An 18,136-nucleotide genomic window follows, 5' to 3' on the forward strand; every position below is an offset into this window, starting at 1 on the left:
AAGGAAGGAGGGCTTGGAGTCCTTGGGTATTGAGACAGAGTGTTACTTTTGCAACATTACATAAGGTCTTGGTCAAGAACCACGATCAAATAATAGTTAAGCCCTAACCGGTTTGGCTCATTGGTAGAGCATCGGCCTGCGGACTCAAGGGTCCCATGTTCGATTCCAGTTAAGGGCATGTACCTCTGTTGCGGGGACATCCCCACTAGGGATGTTTCTCTCTCGTTGATGTTTCTACCTCTCTATCCCTCTTCCTTCTTCTCTGTTAAAAAATCAATAAAATATATTAAAAAAATAAAAATAAAGTAATAGTTAAAAGCAAATCTCTGCTCAACATTGGTATCCAGACATAATAATACAGTACAATGATTGGGAAGACTATTGCATTTTTATTATAAGAATTAGTTAAAACCTGTTTGACCCACTTTCCCACATGCTGCTTGGCGAGAGAGAATAGCTGAGCAGGAGGTGAAGAGGAGCAACAAACAATCTCCAGCTGCAAGTTGAAGATGGTCTGTTAGGATATTCTGGTTTGCTCAGTGGATAGAGTATCGGCCTGCCATCTGAAAGGTCCCAGATTTGTTCCGGACAAGGGCAAGTATCTCAGTTGCAGGCTCCTCCCCATCCGGACCCTGGTCTGGATGTGTGCAGGAGGCAACCAATCAATGTATTTCTCCCTGTCTTCCCCTCTCTCTTCCACGTTCTCTAAAAGTCAGGTGAGAATTTTACAAAAAGAAAAGAAATAATATTGTCTGGCTCAGTGGATAGAGCGTCTGCCTGTGGACTGAAGTGCCCTGGGTTCAATTCCTGTCAGAGGCACATGCCCTGGTTGTTGGCTCGATGCCCAGAAGGGAGCATGCAGGAGGCAGCTGATCAATGATTCTCTCTCATCATTGATGTTCTTATCTCTCTTTTCCTCTCCCTTCCTCTCTGAAGTCAATAAAAATATATTATAAAAAAAGAAAAAAAAAGAATAGCCCTGACCGGTTTGGCTCAGTGGATAGAGCGTTGGCCTGCAGACTCAAGGGTCCCAGGTTCAATTCCGGCCAAGGGCATGTACCTTGGTTGCAGGCATATCCCCAGTAGAGGGTGTGCAGGAGGCAGCTGATTGATGTTTCTCTCTCATTGATGTTTCTAACTCTCTCTCCACCTCCCTTCCTCTCTGTAAAAAATCAGTAAAATATATATATATTTTTAAAAAAGAATATTTAGGAGAGGAGGCCACACCCTGTGATGGCCATTCTTGGGGGGACAGAGAAGACTGCAATTGGCCAATGGAAGACAAGAAGAACTTGGGAAACATCTGTTCTGACTTCCTCCAGTAGGAATTTAGAAACCTTTTGCCCTGAGCCCCTATTCTCAGGGAATCCACACTTGCACACCCAGAAATTGCTGCTCCTGGAGTCTGGGCCTCAGAGTAATCTTCCTGGGTCCATACCCTTTCTTAATAACCTGGGTCCATTCATGTAGGCTTGTATTTGAAACTTCTTGCAAAGGCACTGGTACTCAGGAGTCAAGTTCCAAAATAGAATGAGCAAAAGCTCAAATAGGTTAAAAATTAAGAAGGCTTTGAAATACCTCACCCTGGAAAATAGTGAGCCCCAAACTCACTCATTCCTCCTTTTACTCCTCACTGTCAAATAGCATGTGCAGTGGGGCATGCTCAAAATATACTATCTTTGTTCTCTCCCCACCCCCAATTTTATTGATAAATAACATTGTGTTAAGTTTAGGGTGTATAACGTGATGATTTGACATATGCATATATTGAGATATGATCCTCACAATCAGGTTATTTGTTAACACCTCCTTCACCTCACATAGTTACCTTTGTCTGTGTGTATGTGTGGCGATAAGTTTTAAGATCTCTCTTAGCAGCCAGGACCGGTTTGGCTCAGTGGATAGAGCGTCGGCCTGTGGACTGAAAGGTCCCGGGTTCGATTCCGGTCAAGGGCATGTACCTTGGTTGCGGGCACATCCCCAATAGGGGGTGTGCAAGAGGCAGCTGATTGGTGATTCTCTCTCATCGATGTTTCTAACTCTCTACCCCTCTCTCTTCCTCTCTGTGAAAAATCAATAAAAATATATATTTAAAAAAAAAAAAAAAAAAAAAAAAAAAAAAAAAGATCTCTCTTAGCAAATTTCAAGTATACAATACAGTAATGTTAACTATAGACACTGCTCTGTGCATTAGATGTCAGAACTTATTCATCTATGTAAACGTGTTCTCCACCTGTTGGCCCCTTTCATCCTCCTCTTCCTGTGGATTGCATGCTCCCGGAACACATGGACTGAAACTTGTCTGGTGCTTGTAGAGCAGGTCCCAGAGTAAATAATTGTTCAGTCGCTTTATTGAACAGGTGTCGCAGGGTAAGTAGGGCTGAGCCTCTCGGTTTTGTTCCTGGCTGTGCCACTGACTCACCAGGTAGCCTGAGGAAATCATGTTGTCTTTCACTTGTCATCTACCTGCCCAAGAGAGGAATGCCGTGGAGATAGTTACGAATGAGTTCTCTCTGGGAGAGACAGAGATCCCTTCCCAAAGGAGGGAGCTGTTTGTTATGTATGTTCGTTTTGACCCAAATGAGTAATGTCAACCCAGTGTGTCAAAAGTCACATATCTGAGTCCCTGGGAGGCTCACAGAAGATTCGTGACGTTTGTGCCTGAGTTGTTTTTTCAGTAGCAACTGTGACCTTACAGTGAGTCCCTTTCCCAGGTTTCTCCACTCACCCCTGGTTGAAAAGCTCTTGCTGTCTTTCCAAGAAGGGCTAATAATGACTAATATATTTCCTATGTTCATGTGTATCTGTTAATGAATTCCTTGGCCTAAATAATGACCTGACTTTGAACAATATTCTTATATTGAATTCCAATTCAGAGACAGTTCCACCTTAAATGTTACTGGCTTTTCTCCTATCACATACCTGAAGCATTCTTTCCTTATTCTGAAATAACTTCCCCCTCTAGCTTAGAAGATCCAAGATAACTGATCTATTTGTCTGTTTATCTACTATTGTATTCCCAGTGCCAAGAACAGGGCTTGGCTCAGAGTTGGCATCAATGAATGTTCCTTAAATAAATAAATATCAACCTGTTAACACATTATTCAACCATTCAGAATGATCCGTATGAATACTATAAAGACAGTATGATATAATGTTTATAAAATAAATGGAGTATGAAATGGCACATGCCTTATAACAAACTATGTAAAATATCTGCAAAAATACATATATAGCTGCAGATGAGAAGGTCTGGAAGATAATGTGCAAACAAAAATGAGTCAGGCATCCCATTTCTGATGTTTTTAGTTTAATTGCCTAAGACTATTAACCTTTTCCTCTCAGAATCAATAACATTTAAGGAAACATTAAATTTACCTTACTTTGGACCATGTGGATACCATTGTAATTAGCTAATCCTATATAATAAAAGCCAAATATGCAAATCGACCGAACGGTGGAATGACTGGTCGCTATGATGTGCACTGACCACTTGAGGGCGGACACTCAAAGCAGGAACTGCTCCCAGCCTGTAGGCCCCAGGCCAGCCAGAGTGGGTGCCAGCAGGGACCCCCAATTGCCCCACCAGTCGCCCCACCAGGCAGGCCTAAGGACCCTACCCATGCATGAATTTCATGCACTTGATCTCTAGTTATTAATAATAGGAAAGGAGCAAAGGAAAGACCAGACAGTATAGGCATGCTCTCTGCAAAACAATGGGAGAGGGGACTAGACAAAGAGAAGATAGAGGCATGCCTGGTAAAGTTGGGGGAACTTGTGAAGGTGCTTGTTGTCAATCACACCTGAGAACAAAGGTCATTGGCCAGAATGGGTGTGGCCACTGCAAGTGCGCAGAAATTTGGCATATGTACTGGTAATCCCCTAAAAAAGGAATTCAATGTCTTGTGCTTTGGGAATCCTTGGGACTCTTGCTGCTTGGGGCTCTCTCTCCTGCATTCCCCTGTGAGGCCCAAGGCCATGCAGATTCCACAGGAAGTGGACCGATGGACTGTCACTAGCCTGATACTGCACTGGACCCAGCTCCAACACGGAAAGGAAACTCTGGACACTGTCTTTGCTTCTAGCTTTACTGAAACCTCAGCTACACTCTGTGACTAGATTAAGGGAAATGAGACTTTAGAAACCCAGGGATATAATTCTACGCAAATAAAGCTTTCTACCATATCTCATCCTTCCACGGGGTCTCTGGAAATGCTTATTCCAGTGGTACCCCATGAACCCCAATAACAATTTTCCACCAATAACAATGTTACAAATTAGTTTAAGCTCCTAGAGGGCAGTTACTATGCTACTTTTTTTCTTTCTTTTTTTTCAGTATTACCAGTACCTTCCATAGGAACTTGTCTTGTTGGATCCTAAATTCTCACACAATCTGGAGAGCATGAAAGCAATATGGTAGATATTTGCAAATAGCAAATATGTTAAATTGCTTCACCCACATAAGTACATTTTTTAAGTTCTACTTTATGTTGGTATTACTAAAATGATAACAAATTTTTTGTATGCCTTCAGAAACCAAACCTCTTTTTGGTTATTTTTTTAATATATTGTTACAAAGTCAAGTTTTAACAGAACCAGAGTAACCACAGAACATGTTAAACTGGTTTCTACACCTTAACCTCTTCAATTAGAGTTTGTGCGAAACAGGAGAAACTTTGCCTTTTCTCTGCAGACTACTTTGAAATTCAATTCCTGAAATGCCATTGCCTGTTGACAAGTGGAAAATTACAGTGAGTTGGGTGCTGTCTCCCATCCAATGAGGAAGTCAGACTCCTATGTAGAACTGATGATCATTTATTGCCTTCCCTTCTATTAAATTAAAAGAAGCATATCTAAGTAGGATATCAGGGAAATATGGCCATAACATCTTCAAAGATAACATATTTGTGCCTGAAATACTTCGTTATAATCAGATGCATGATCACCCCTGGGCTAAATCCAGACATGCCCACATATGTATAATGTATAGCTGCTTCCCTACTATAAGGCAGAGTTGAGGGATCAATGGACAAAAAGCTGAAAACATTTCCTATCTGCCTCTTTAGAGAAAAATGGTCTAATGTCTTAAATAAAAACATAACATGATTTTAGAAAGAGCATGGATTTTGAAGGGGTCCAACTCCATGGCCTACTAGCTATGTGACCTCTGGTGTGTAAATTACTTGACCTCTCTGGGCCTCAGTTTCCCCTGTGTAAAGTTATCATCATAATGGCAGTCTGTTAGGCAGTGCTTCCAGAGGCAAATTGAGCATGAAGTACACTATATGGGTAGTGTTTTCAACCAAGTGTCGAAAGTTCATAAAAGCTCTACAAGCTCTACAATAAAAAAAACAAAAAACAAACCTGCCTACAGACATAATCCTTCCCACTATTCAATCTGTTCACACACTACTGTCAACCCCTATAAACCATCCGGCAAGGAAATGAAAGTGGCATGGGCCCAAGAAGCTGCTTGATCAGAAATGGCTTTTCTTAAAGAACTGAATACAAGATAAAAAAAGAGAAAGATGACTTTTCTTATTGTACAATAACACAGAGTGGTAAACCAAACAAAAGTCTATCTTTAATTAATACTCTTTTTCTTCTTAATCCTTAAAAAATAACCAAAAGATAAGTTTATTGATTTTAGAGAGAGGAAGGGTCCCTAACTGGGACCAAACCTGCAATCTAGATATGTGCCCTGTCCGGGACCTTTGGTGGATGATGCTCCAACCAACTGAGCCACACTGGCCAAGACTAGTCTATCTTTATTTAGAATGTTGATATTTTGTCCATCGTGGACTTATTTGCATTGATTTTCATATTTTAAAAGCATTGCATTAAAATATTATTCATGCATATAACTTATGTGTTGTTTTAATATTCCTTATTAATAGTATGAATATTATCATTTATACTAAAATATAAAATATATTAAAGCACAATTTACCAAAACCGGTTTGGCTCAGTAGTGGAGCGTCGGTATGTGGACTGAAAGGTCCCAGGTTCGATTCCGGTCAAGGGCATGTACATTGGTTGCGGGCACATCCCCGGTGAGGGTGTGCAAGAGGCAGCTGGTCGATGTTTCTCTCTCACTGACATTTCTAGCTTTCTATCTCTCTCCCTTCCTCCTCTCTGTAAAATATCAATAAAATATATATTTTTTAAAAAGCATAATTTAAATATTGTTTTAAATATCATGAAAAATAAAATGTCATTTTTTATTGCACTAAAAGCCATATAAATATAATTTCTCTTGGTGTCCCTTCCTCCTTTCCATTTTGTACCTCAGGAGTATCTCACTTGACTCACCCTAACCCCAGGCCTCCTGTCAGGAGTGTTGTGAGAATTAGAGATAATGTCTATGAAGTATCTAAAGCATTACCTGGCACTTAATAAATGCTAAAAAATTAGTCATTGTTGGTAATGATAAGTTGGGCTAATAGTATTGTTCTCATAGGGTTATTATGAAGACTAAATAAAATAATACAATTAAAATCATTTAGCATGAGATTTTATTTAAAGCACTAATTCCTTTCCTTTCATCAATTTGGAAAGATTTTGGAAAAAAGGAAATTTTATTGATCAGTATACAGGTGGCAGTGCTTTATTCTGGCCATAGAACTTGATTTGATTTTGACTCTGTCATCAACAAGGTAAAACAAACTAGTTAGGGCATCAGTTTTCTCATGTTAAAGTCATTCCTTAGAGACTGAGCTAGTCTCTAGCATTCCTTTTGGACACAAAGTTCTAAGATCTGCAAGCTAGCTGATGTGAAAAGACAAGAGGCATCTATTCAGGAAAACAAATTTCCAGGGCAGTCTTATAACCAAAAGCAGCCCAAATCTGAAAATAAATAAATAAATATAGAAAGAAATAAAAATTTATTTTCATTTCAATTTCTAAAAATAATGAAAAATAACCTTACTTTGTCTTGTAACTAGAATGTTGATCAGAGAGATATTTTGCCATCTTTATTTCAAACGGGAATTTTTTTTTCTTGCTAATTAAATACACTTTAGTTAACACACATGGTTCCATATGCTACAATAAAGATAAATCTTGAAAACATTTGGTAAGTGAAAGAAGCCAGCACACATACACACACACAAATCCACATATTATGAGGTTCCATTAATATGAAATGTTCAGAATAGTTTCATCTAAGAGACAAGAAACAAACTAGTGGTTGCATATGGTTGGGGAACGGGGAAAGGTAGAGAGATTGGGGTACAATAGCTAAATAGTACTGGGTTGCTTTCTGAGGTTATAAAAATGTTAGACTCTGGCCAGGTAGCTCAGTTGGTAGAGCATTGTCCCGATAACCTAAGGCTCCAGGTTCAATCCCAGGCCAGGGGACAAGCAAATATCAACCAATGAATGCATAAATAAGTGGAACAGCAAATTGATGTTTCTCTCTTTCTCTCTTCCATTTCCTGTCTCTCGTTAAAAGCAATAAATAATAATAAAGTTTTTAATTTCTAAAAGTGACTGGTGATAGTTGCACATATCTGTGAATATACAAAAAAAAAAAACCCACACAAACAGTAAATTGTACACTTCACTGTGTTTTAAGATTTTTAAATAGATTTTGAGAAAGGAAGGAAGAGATAGAGAGAAACATCAATCAATCATTAATTGACTGACTGCCTCCTGCACGCCCCCCACTGGGGATTAAGCCTGAAACCCGGGCATGTGCCCTAATCAGGAATTGAACCAGCAACCTTTTAGTGCACAGGACGATGCCCAACCAACTAAGCCACATTGACCAGAACAAATTAAATACTTTAAATGGGTGGATTGCATTGCATGTGAATTATAACTCAATAAAACTAAAACAAAACAAAAATGGATCCTATAATTTCATATTTTTGTGGAAAGTCAAGGGTGAAACGATGAAAAGTCTTTTACAGGTGACTGGGCAGAAGTTTCACTTTTTCTGTCCAAATCAAAACAGGCTTTCCGTTTTTCCAATTTGTTTTCTTTTCTCTCAGAGGCTGAGGTTGATGGACAGTCATCTGTATCACTGAAGGTTCAATAAAGCCCCTGCCACAGTCCCTGTGTTGGCAGGGGGAGGGTTTGAACCTAATAATGTGCAGAATAAACCACTACTCTTATTCTCAGGCTCAGGAACTAAATACAACCGTCACTTTGTTCTCTCTCTGCCGGAGAAAATTGCGTTGGATCAACAAAATGCCCTCTTGATTGGAAAGACAGTTGTATTTCTCTGGAAGACAGCCAGAAAAGAGACACCTGTATCCCTAGACGGACGTACGTCATGAGTCTCCGATGGATAGTCCCTGGGGTAACACTAAGCATTGACAATCCTGCATGAACCTTCCAAAGGGTCCTTGGCTCTGCCTTCTTAGACACACTGCCCAGCGACTGAGCGAAGCTGCCCATGCTGCCTCAGTGTCATGCTCAGTGCTGGCTTTCTTGTTCCCACCTGCTTTTTTAAAAAATTAATTAATTAATTAATTAATTAATTAATTAATGTGTTTTCATTGTTTGAAACATTACAAATAGTAGTACATATGTCTCCTACCCAACCCCTTGACCTCCCCCCAGCCTCCCTTAACCCCCAGCATATGCCCTCACCTGCGCCCCCCCCCCCCCCACAAGTGTCTTGTATCCATTGGTTATGTTTATATGCATGCATACAAGTCTTTGGGTTGATCTCTTACAGGCGCCCCTCCCCCCCCCCCTTTCCCCAACCTCCCTTGCCTTCCCGCTGTAGTTTGACAGCCTGTTCACCCACCTGCATTTGCAGGAACTGGTAACATTCCCCCACATTTCTGATTGGGGGGAGGGGGGGAACTTCTACAGAAAAGAGGAACCACCTCATTCACATCCAAAAAGATGACGGAGTCGTGGACAGAAATAACCCGCAATGAAGCAACTGCGAGGAAGTTCTCCTGTTCTGTGAGAGTCACTGAGCCAAGAAAGGTTCATGTTATACGGCTCAATAGAGGCTGAGCCAGGCTATTAAAACTGAGAGGATCCATTTCTCCCAGACACACTGTTGGCAACATTGACAGCCGTGAAATTCCACCTACTGTAACCGTGATGCATGGTGTCCAGACAGGAAGGAAAGCAGGCATGGTCCTGACTCACACTGCTCTGATTTCCAGTTTTGAGTTCCGAGGCGTGCTCAAGCTAGCTGTCACTTCCCCCCACCCCCAAACATGACGCTGATGGGTGTTAATAACTTTCTTTAGAACAGAGTCCAAGGTCAGGTGCACCGGCTCAGTGCTGCCGGGAAATATTTACGGGGATTCACACCAAGGCTGAGAGATGCTTTGCCTAGTGTTGGGCATGCTGGGCATGGATGCTGGTCAGTACCTGTGACTCCCTCACCACATGCTGCTGGATGGAGCCAGGATGTTCCCAGGAGCCCACACTGACCACACTCTTCTGCTTCCCTGAAAACGCTTTTCTAAAGGAATTTCCAAAAGCCCCAGAAATAAAAATCTCTTTAGGCAAGAACACTTGCCTTGGAAAATAAAAAAAAAATGAGTTGGACTCCTTTTTTTTAAGAGAAATTGGGAGGGGGAGGTGACATGTCCCTGCCATGAAATTCGATTTAATTTTTTAAATATGAAAAATAACTCGGTGTGTCTATTTCATGCAGAAGGCCACCTGAATTTGGCATTAACCAGTTCACTGCCATGCGTCCAAAATGGAAAACCATCCCCACATGCCATGATCTTTCGAATTTAATTTTTTAGAAAATCAACTTGCAATGAATGTTATAATTTGGGCATTCTTGAATATTTCAGGAGCTGAAAATTCTCACAAAAAATGACTTTAAAGTGAGTGGTCAGGGCTGCCATTTAGGGAAAACTTTTTTTTATAGACTCGTGTGGCATGTGGGGAAGGTCCACCACCTGCGTCTACAGACGCTTATGGCATACAATGGGTTAAAATCCTGTCCTGAGCAGGATAGTGAAGCTTTCATAGCTGACCAGGAAATATCTCTTGCTTCTCCTTCCGTCCCCTCCACCCAAGGAAGAGACAAGCAAGAAGCATATGGGCAAAATGCCCTCTTCATCGGAAGGCAATTTCTGCTTTTAACTAACTGGCAAGGAAGCAAACAGGCAAATGCCTGCTTGGCTGAAGGATGTCTCTGCTTTTAACCCCAGGCTGATGTTTCTTTAGGATGCGGCTTAAAGAACAAATCCGGTGCCAGGTTTCTTCACCCTCATCTCTTAATCATGGGCAAAGTATGTGCGTTCACGCCCCACTCCCTCACTCACCTTTGCCTCTGTGTTAGGAGGATGAGTCACACACACACACACACACACAATTATAAATCACCTGGAGAGGCTTTCCAACATCCTAGGAAAAAGCTCCAGGTTTGGCAGTGAGCTATTTTCGGTAGGAAAATATCTACCTTAGTTTTACACACGTTACCATAGGCCAAAATATTGATAATAGAATCACTTTTTTTTTACATTTTTTAAATTAAATTATTATCTGTACTGTATACATATTTTAACATTGCCCCCCCTCCCATACATACCGTCCCTCCCCAGAGTTTTATGCCCATTGGTTGTACTTACATGCATGTATACAAGTCCTTCGGTTGATCTATTATCTCCACCAGATCTCCCTACCCTACCTGCTGTGATTTGACAGTCTGCTTGTTGCTTTACTGTCTCTATATCTATCTTTTGGTTCATCAGTTTATAATAGAATCACTTTTTAAAATGCTTAAGACAACAGCCTTAATGTAAAACTGTTACGAAGCGAGTCCCCAAGAGATGGACCACCGGAGCCAATTTGATTAAGCATGCTAGAATTTATTACAGATTCGAATCTGGACTCAAACCATGGCTGACGCAGCAGCCGGTAAACACCCAGGTAAGAGCCCCGATGGAGGGGCAGTCCCTCCAGAGCGCTCACACAAAAACACAGACAAACACACACCTACCGCGGCCAGTCAGGCTCCTCGGAATGGGGGTCCCTCATGGTCCTGGCTGGGGATTCCAGTCATGATCCCCAAGGACCACCAGGGAGCCGAGTCCGATGCAATAAACAAAAGAGCCATCTCCATGCTAGCATGGGCTATTCCACTCATGCCGGCAGCATGGCGGAAGAGAGCGAATTTCGCCCAGTCCAGGGGTTTTATTCAGGTCGGTGATGTCACTGCCTCGGCTAACCCTGATTGGCCCCTCAGGACTAAATTCTAAAGACTGGGGACAGCCTGCAGGGTCGGTTCCCAGTCACACCCTGCTTGACATTGGATGTGGCCCTATCTTGCCCATAATACAAAAGCAGAACTAAAGGTTATCTACAGTTTCTACCCCTGAAGCTACTGAGTCAGTGGGAGTCAATCTCCTGTAACTACCCTATTGTTTAAGCAAGCAATCGAAGGTAGAAGTCAGATAGCAAGGTTAAAATTCAAACAGCAGTTTTTACCCAAGTATGAGTGCTACCATATTTCAAAAACAACATTTATCCGTCTGTGTTCCTTGAAGGTTTATTAGAAATGCATACTCCAGGGTCTCACACCAGACCCCTGAGTCTGGATCTCTGGGGGCAGAGTTTCCACAGTTCTTTTGTTTTTGTTTTGTTTTTTTAATCCTTACCCAAGGGTATTTTTCCCATTGATTTTTAGAGAGGGTGGAAAAGAGAGGGGAAGACAGAGAGAAATATCAATGTGAGAGAAACACATCGGTTGGTTGCCTCCTGCACGAGCTCTGACCAGGGCCGGGCTGAGAAGGAGCCTGCAGCCAATCGAACCCCAACCCGCGACCTTTGGTCTGCAGGTCGAAACTCTATCCACTGAACCAAACCAGCTAGGGCAGAATCTCCACATTTTTAACAAATTTCCCAGGTGATTCTGGTATGCACTAGAGTTTGCCTTGTACACTGGTAAGATTACAGCAAACATTTTCATCATGGTATCAAGAAGGTTAGAACAACGAAACAAAAATCTCCAAAAATGAGTGACTTGTATCCTTCGGATTTCTGAATCACAACCTGACACTTGCTAATTTTTGGACAGTAAGGAAAACAAGGCAAAAACGTAGAGTGGTTAATACTTTCTGCTTTCAGATGCATGTTATTCAATACCCTCCCCCATGAAAGTCCCAAGTTCATGGTTTTGCAGATACTGAGAAGTCTAGATCTAGCTTACAGCCATGATTATGGTGTTGTTGTTTTTTCCTTCTAGCTACAGAAATCTAATGTGGTGTGTCTCTGTCTGCTTAGAGTCTAGCATGCAGCAGTGAGTCTTCTGGAATCAATTTAAAACAAGACTTTACTAATGAGGTAACAGTAAGTTAAAAGGCAGGTCACAACAAAATTAAGCTCTTGGTTTGTAAATAGAGATATATAACAGGAGACCGGAAGAAGTAACCACAAATCACCATCAGGTTTTCGTGTTATGGTTAGCTCCCTCTCTCCTTAAGCTACCCCTAAATTTATGATCATTTTTTTTAAATAAATAAGTGATAAACACACTTTAAAATGTTGACTTTTCAGTTAAAATATCATCACGAGTAAAATTTTAACTTACTATTAAATCAAAAGCACGAAGTAAGCCCAGCCTGTTGCTCAGTTGCTTAGAGCGAGTACCCAATATCCCAAGGCCTCAAATTTGATTCCAGTCAGAGCGCATACAGGAATCAACCAATAAATGCACTAATGAATGGTACAAATCGATGCTTTCTCTCTCCCTTCCTCTCTCTAAAATCAATTTTAAAATTAAATTTATAAAAAAAGGGACAAAGAAAAATTTATTTTTGACCCAGTGATTTCACTTCTAGTAATATATCCGAAGAAACCCAAAACACTAATTTGAAAGAATATATGCACTCCTAAATTTCAGAATTATTTTAAAGACTATGTTTTTTAAAAAGTAGATGTACTGTACTTGATCCATTCCTCTATATAGCTACACTTATGCTGTATCTAGTTTCAAGCTTTAGTAAATAACAGAATCATCTTCTATATAAGTTCTTTTTCTTCTAAAAGTTATTTATTTAGAATAAATTCCTAGCAATGGTTTTGCTACTTCAAATGACATATATATAACATATTTTCCTTCAAAAAAAAATTGTATCACATTACCATAAGCTATGGAAAAAAGAACTGGGTTCCTAAAAAGACTGAGAGCTGTTGAAAGCTTTTCACTTCATTTTTGTTACTGTTTTAATTTTTATTTCTTATGATTAGTAGTTCTTAAACTATCACTATACCAAGCACCATTCTAAGGGGTTTACATATATAAAATTATGTTTTTCTGTAAGAACAATTTAAAATAAACCCTTAATGCATAAAATTTATAAAAACTTACCCTTTATATATTAGAACTTCTAATATAATAAAATTTTAAATTTCCAGAAAAGAGATAATCTTATTTCATAAAGATAGAAAGGCACTGAAAAATTTAACTATGAAGAAAAGATTACTCTAGATTTTTCCACATATTTAATTTTTGGACCTTAGAAGAACAAGTCAACCCAAAGGCATAATAAGAGTTTCTTTTATTACTGAGAAAAGTATGTATAATTTTTTTTTCAAAATTAGAAATATCTTCTTTCTTAAACATGATTGGATGAAATTTAAAAAGTCCATTAAGAAAGTGGGATGATAAAAGGCAAAATGACATTAACGCTCAGTGCATTTTCTATCTCATTCTTTTTTTTTAATTGAATATTTTTTTAAATAATTAAGGAAATGATTCAATAAATGACCTACCTGATCTCACAAAGCACATCAAGCTGATGAAGAAATATAATCTCAGCATATGGGGACTGGAGCGAGTGTGTCACATTCACAAGAATGATTTCCTTCCCAGAGCCTGAGTTTCAACTGAGGGCTTTGCCCCGAGAGCTCAGATAACTAATCCAGAGGTGTGGTGACAAGAGGAAGTTCTGAGAGACTGCAGGCTGGTCCCACCCCTTTCAGAATACTTGACTCCTCCTCTTTTCAATGAATGGTCGGATATGTTTCCACCTTATTGCATATCGTAATATTATAATACATATTTGCAGAATGACGAGTTCAAAAGTTTCATTCTTCGTGGGCGGTTTATGAGTTGTTTGGCTTGGAGTGTTGAAATCAAGAGTGATCTGAAATATTTTCCTCTCCAGTTCTTGTGAATGAAACAAATCCAGTTAGTGTCCAGTTGGCCCGTGTATACAAAACAACTTGTTATGTTAATTCACACACTCATTTCTCATAGGGCAGTCTTTAGATTTTATTAAGAACATTTCATTAAGTCCAATTGTATACTTACATTTGCCAAAATATGCTTCAGATTAAAAGAAACTTTTTATGGTATTATATATCTTTATTTTTATTTCTTCTTATCAAGATTTCCTATCTAGATATTAGTTCTCCTCCCTTTTCTCTTCCTCCTCTGCCTCCATCTCCTCCTTCGGTTCCTCCTTTTTTAAAATAAAAACAAATGCAAAGACTTTAGAGAACTACGCCAGAATCCAGCTACCTCAGTTTTGGAAGTAACTAAACATGTGCTTTATAGCTACAAGGTAATTTAATTCTCTTTCTGGTGGAGTGCTTGTAACCATTAGACTTCCGGAGGTCTGATGAGCATAAAAATAAATAAAGACACATAAAGACACAAGCTAGCCCTAACCGGTTTGGCTCAGTGGATAGAGCCTGTAGACTGAAGGATCCCAGATTTGATTCCGGTCAAGGGCATGTATCTTGGTTGCGGGCACATCCCCAGTAGGGGGTGTGCAGGAGGCAGCTAATGGATGTTTCTCTCTCATGGATATTTCTAACTCTCTATCCCTCTCCCTTCTTCTTTGTAAATAATAATAATAATAATAATAATAATAATAATAGTAATAATAATAATAATAATAATAATATATATATATTTTTTTAAGACACAAGCTATTTAAGAATATATTTTCATCCAAAGCAGTAGGCAAAAGCCACTAGTCACTTAGCTTTGTCTATCTGAAGTGTGTGTTTATGAAGTACGAGCATCTCTGATCTACATTTATCAGTTCTAAGCACCTCAATTTGCAGACGATTCCTTACAGGAAGTAGTTTCTAGCAATGCTTCCCAAGGAATCAGTACGTGACAATTAACCTGAGAGGCTTTAAAAAGAATTGTATTTGTATATATATGTGTCACACCTCAGACCTAATGGATGCCAAGACTTTCTAGCACTGGTCAACTGACCTGGTTTCAGTCCCACCACGTCCAGTCACTAGGTGTGTGGCCTTAAGCGAAATATTAAAATTCTCCAAGTCTTAGTGTTCTCAACTGTAAAATGGAGATAATAAAAGCACACACCTCACAGGTTTATTATATGGATTAAATGAACGTTCTTAGCATTGTGCCCAATACCAAGGTAAATGGACTCACCACTTGGTAACTATTGTTATTACCTAACTGGTCACACAATTCAAATCTTTCCTCTTTCCCTCCTACCCCCCCCTCCCCCCAAAAAAAAGGTGGGCTGCACAATGCTGAGCAGAAAGATCTGGTGGAGAATCTCTGGGGTTTGAGGAACGGAGAACAGTTCACAGCAGTGACGTTTCAGGTTAATAACGTTAGTCAGCAGTTCAGCCTATTTCTGTGTTTTGTCTGCTGCTCGGAGAAGTAAATTAGGGATATGGAAATAGGAAAACCTAATAGGTGACCTGCTAGCTATTTTACTTTTCCATTTTCAAAAAGCTCTCCTAATTAGAAAAAAACTGCCTTCAGGAACAAATGGAGCATTGTTTCACGTTCTCCTAGGAACGGGTTATGGAACACATGGCTCCCTGTTGGATCAGTGCACTTGCCTGATAAATATTTGTTGAGTGCCTATCAGTTTAGTACCAGGCCAAGTGTTTATCTACTCAGAGCCAATGTACATTTTCCTGGAAACTAGCCAATTTTAGGAATAAAAATCATTTCCGTGGGGAGGCCTCGTGTTAGTTTTATCATCTTTGTGTTACTATTCATGATTTTCCCACGGGTGGGCACAGAGGGTTCCCCTAACGCCGAGTCTTATGCCCCCTTCTACTTTCTGCATTCAAAACGGCACAAGAATCAGTGGAAAACCATCCCCTCTTTTTCAGGGTAGTGAGAAATACCAAATAAATATTTTTTTAAAAACCATTTCAAAGGATGGGAGAGGGGAGATGTAGGGAGGACCTGAGAATGGGTGTGACTATAAAGCAGTAGCACAAGGAATCTTTGAGACTCTCTTGATTGTAGTGGTGGTTACAGGAATCTATACCTGTGATGAGATTTCACACATACACACACACACACACACACACACACACACACACGCACGCACCATACAAACACGAGTACATGTAAAACTGGTAAAATCTAAATAGGTTCTGTGGATTATACCAATGTCGATTTTTTTTGTTTTGATAGTGCATTCTAGTTATGTAAGATGTTAAAATTGGGGAAAACTGGGTTAGGATATATGGGACCGCCCCCCTCTCAAATCAATCAATAGCCCTAGCTGGTTTGGCTCAATGGATAGAGCGTCAGCCTATGGACTAAAAGGTCCCAGGTTCGATTCTGGTCAAGGGCACATGCCTGTGTTTCATGCTCGATCCCCAGTAGGGAGCTTGCAAGTGGAAGCCAATCAATGATTCTCTGTCATCATTGATGTTTCTATCTATCTCTCCCTCTCCCTTCCTCTCTAAAATCAATAAAAAATATTTTAAAAAATAAATTGAAAAAATAAAATCAATCAGTAAAAATCATTTTAAAAAGAGTGAATAATGGTCAATGTTCTCAATACTATGACGACACTAATATGATACTAATACTAATACTAATACAGTAAATGATTACAACTCAAGAATATTACCATTTTTCTCATCTCCAATCAAGTATTATGTTGCTATGACGTGCACTGACCACCAGGGGGCAGATGCTCAATGTAGGAGCTGCTGAGCTACAGTGACTTGACTAAGCATTGGGCGGTTCTGGGGTGATGTACTCCAAAACCAGAGAGGAGGGAGCCAATTCCTCGCAGAGCCACACGATTCCACCTTTAGCTTTGGGTTATGTTGTTTTTGCTGGGGCACTGTTGCCCTGAATCAGGTTTACTGCACACTTGTATTTTCATTCCATATCCTGTACGACAGCAACTTTGTGGAGTGCCCCCTTGCACTCTGGAACCCCTCAGAGGATGTCAGAGAGCTGGTTTCAACCGGATCCCCGTAGGTCAGGCCGAGGGACCCCACCTGCCAGAGGGACCCTGCTCACTTCACAGACACCGGGCAGGGACCACGGAAGGTTGGCTCCAGGGTGTGTCCAGGCCGTCTCGCCTAGTCCCATCATGCTGGCCACCTTCTAATTAATTTCCTTTCAATGTGCACTAGTAAATATATAAGATATATATATAACTTACGTTAACTTGACATTATTATGTGAATAATATAGGGGCTAGTTGATTATAAGACAAAAAGGAAAATGTCTGCATACTACTTTCGCGGCCTAAGAAGTATTTTTCATGGAACAGAATTACCATGACTTCCTTACAAACATTGTATCAAACAAAGTCAGTGCAAGCCCAGCGCTTTCAGTAACCGCTGTGTTCAGAGTGCTGCACATTTCAAGGAGAGGCTGCTTTAACAAGGTCAGTGTGCACACTGGCAAGACAAAGGCAAAATTCTCTTACTTACTAAAAGTCCTAAAAAAGAAAATTCACCCTGGTCGGTGTGGCTCAGTTGGTTGTAGCATCAACCTGTGCGCTGAAAGGTCCTGGGTCTGATTCCTGGTCAGAGTACATACCCAGGTTACAGGTTCAATCCCCAGTCGGGGTGTGTACTAGAGGTATCCGATGGATGTTTCTCTCTCACATCAATGTTTCTCTCTTTGACTTTCCCTGACCCTTCCTCTCTCTCTCTAGAATCAATGAAAACATATCCTCAGGTGAGAATTAAACATAAAAAACGTTGTGAGCCGAAACCGGTTTGGCTCAGTGGATAGAGCGTTGGTCTGCGGACTAGAAGGTTCCAGGTTCGATTCCGGTCAAGGGCATGTATCTTGGTTGCGGGCATATCCCCGGTGGGGGGTGTGCAGGAGGCGACTGGTCGATGTATCTCTCTCATTGATGTTTCTAGCTCTCTCTCCCTCTCCTCTCCTCTCTGTAAAAAATCAATGAAATATATTATAAAAAAATTTAAAAAA

General features: G+C 40.3%; 1 protein-coding gene across 9 annotated transcripts in view; it reads right to left on the minus strand.

The window, feature by feature from the left end:
- Positions 1 to 13,866, minus strand: part of LIPH (lipase H) — a 51,536-nt gene extending 37,670 nt beyond the window's left edge. For all 9 annotated transcript variants that reach the window (XR_004989314.2, XR_004989315.1, XM_036446120.2 and 6 more), the window contains exon 1: positions 13,708 to 13,866. Coding sequence is in view for 7 of the 9 variants with exons in the window: in XM_036446120.2 (XP_036302013.1) it covers positions 13,708 to 13,756 (49 nt within the window). In the remaining 2 variants the exon portion in view is untranslated. The remainder of the gene's footprint in view (positions 1 to 13,707) is intronic.
- Between the last annotated feature and the right edge of the window lie 4,270 nt (positions 13,867 to 18,136).

Source organism: Pipistrellus kuhlii, unplaced genomic scaffold (assembly GCF_014108245.1).
Source record: "Pipistrellus kuhlii isolate mPipKuh1 unplaced genomic scaffold, mPipKuh1.p scaffold_m20_p_2, whole genome shotgun sequence".
Taxonomy (NCBI): Eukaryota; Metazoa; Chordata; class Mammalia; order Chiroptera; family Vespertilionidae; genus Pipistrellus; species Pipistrellus kuhlii.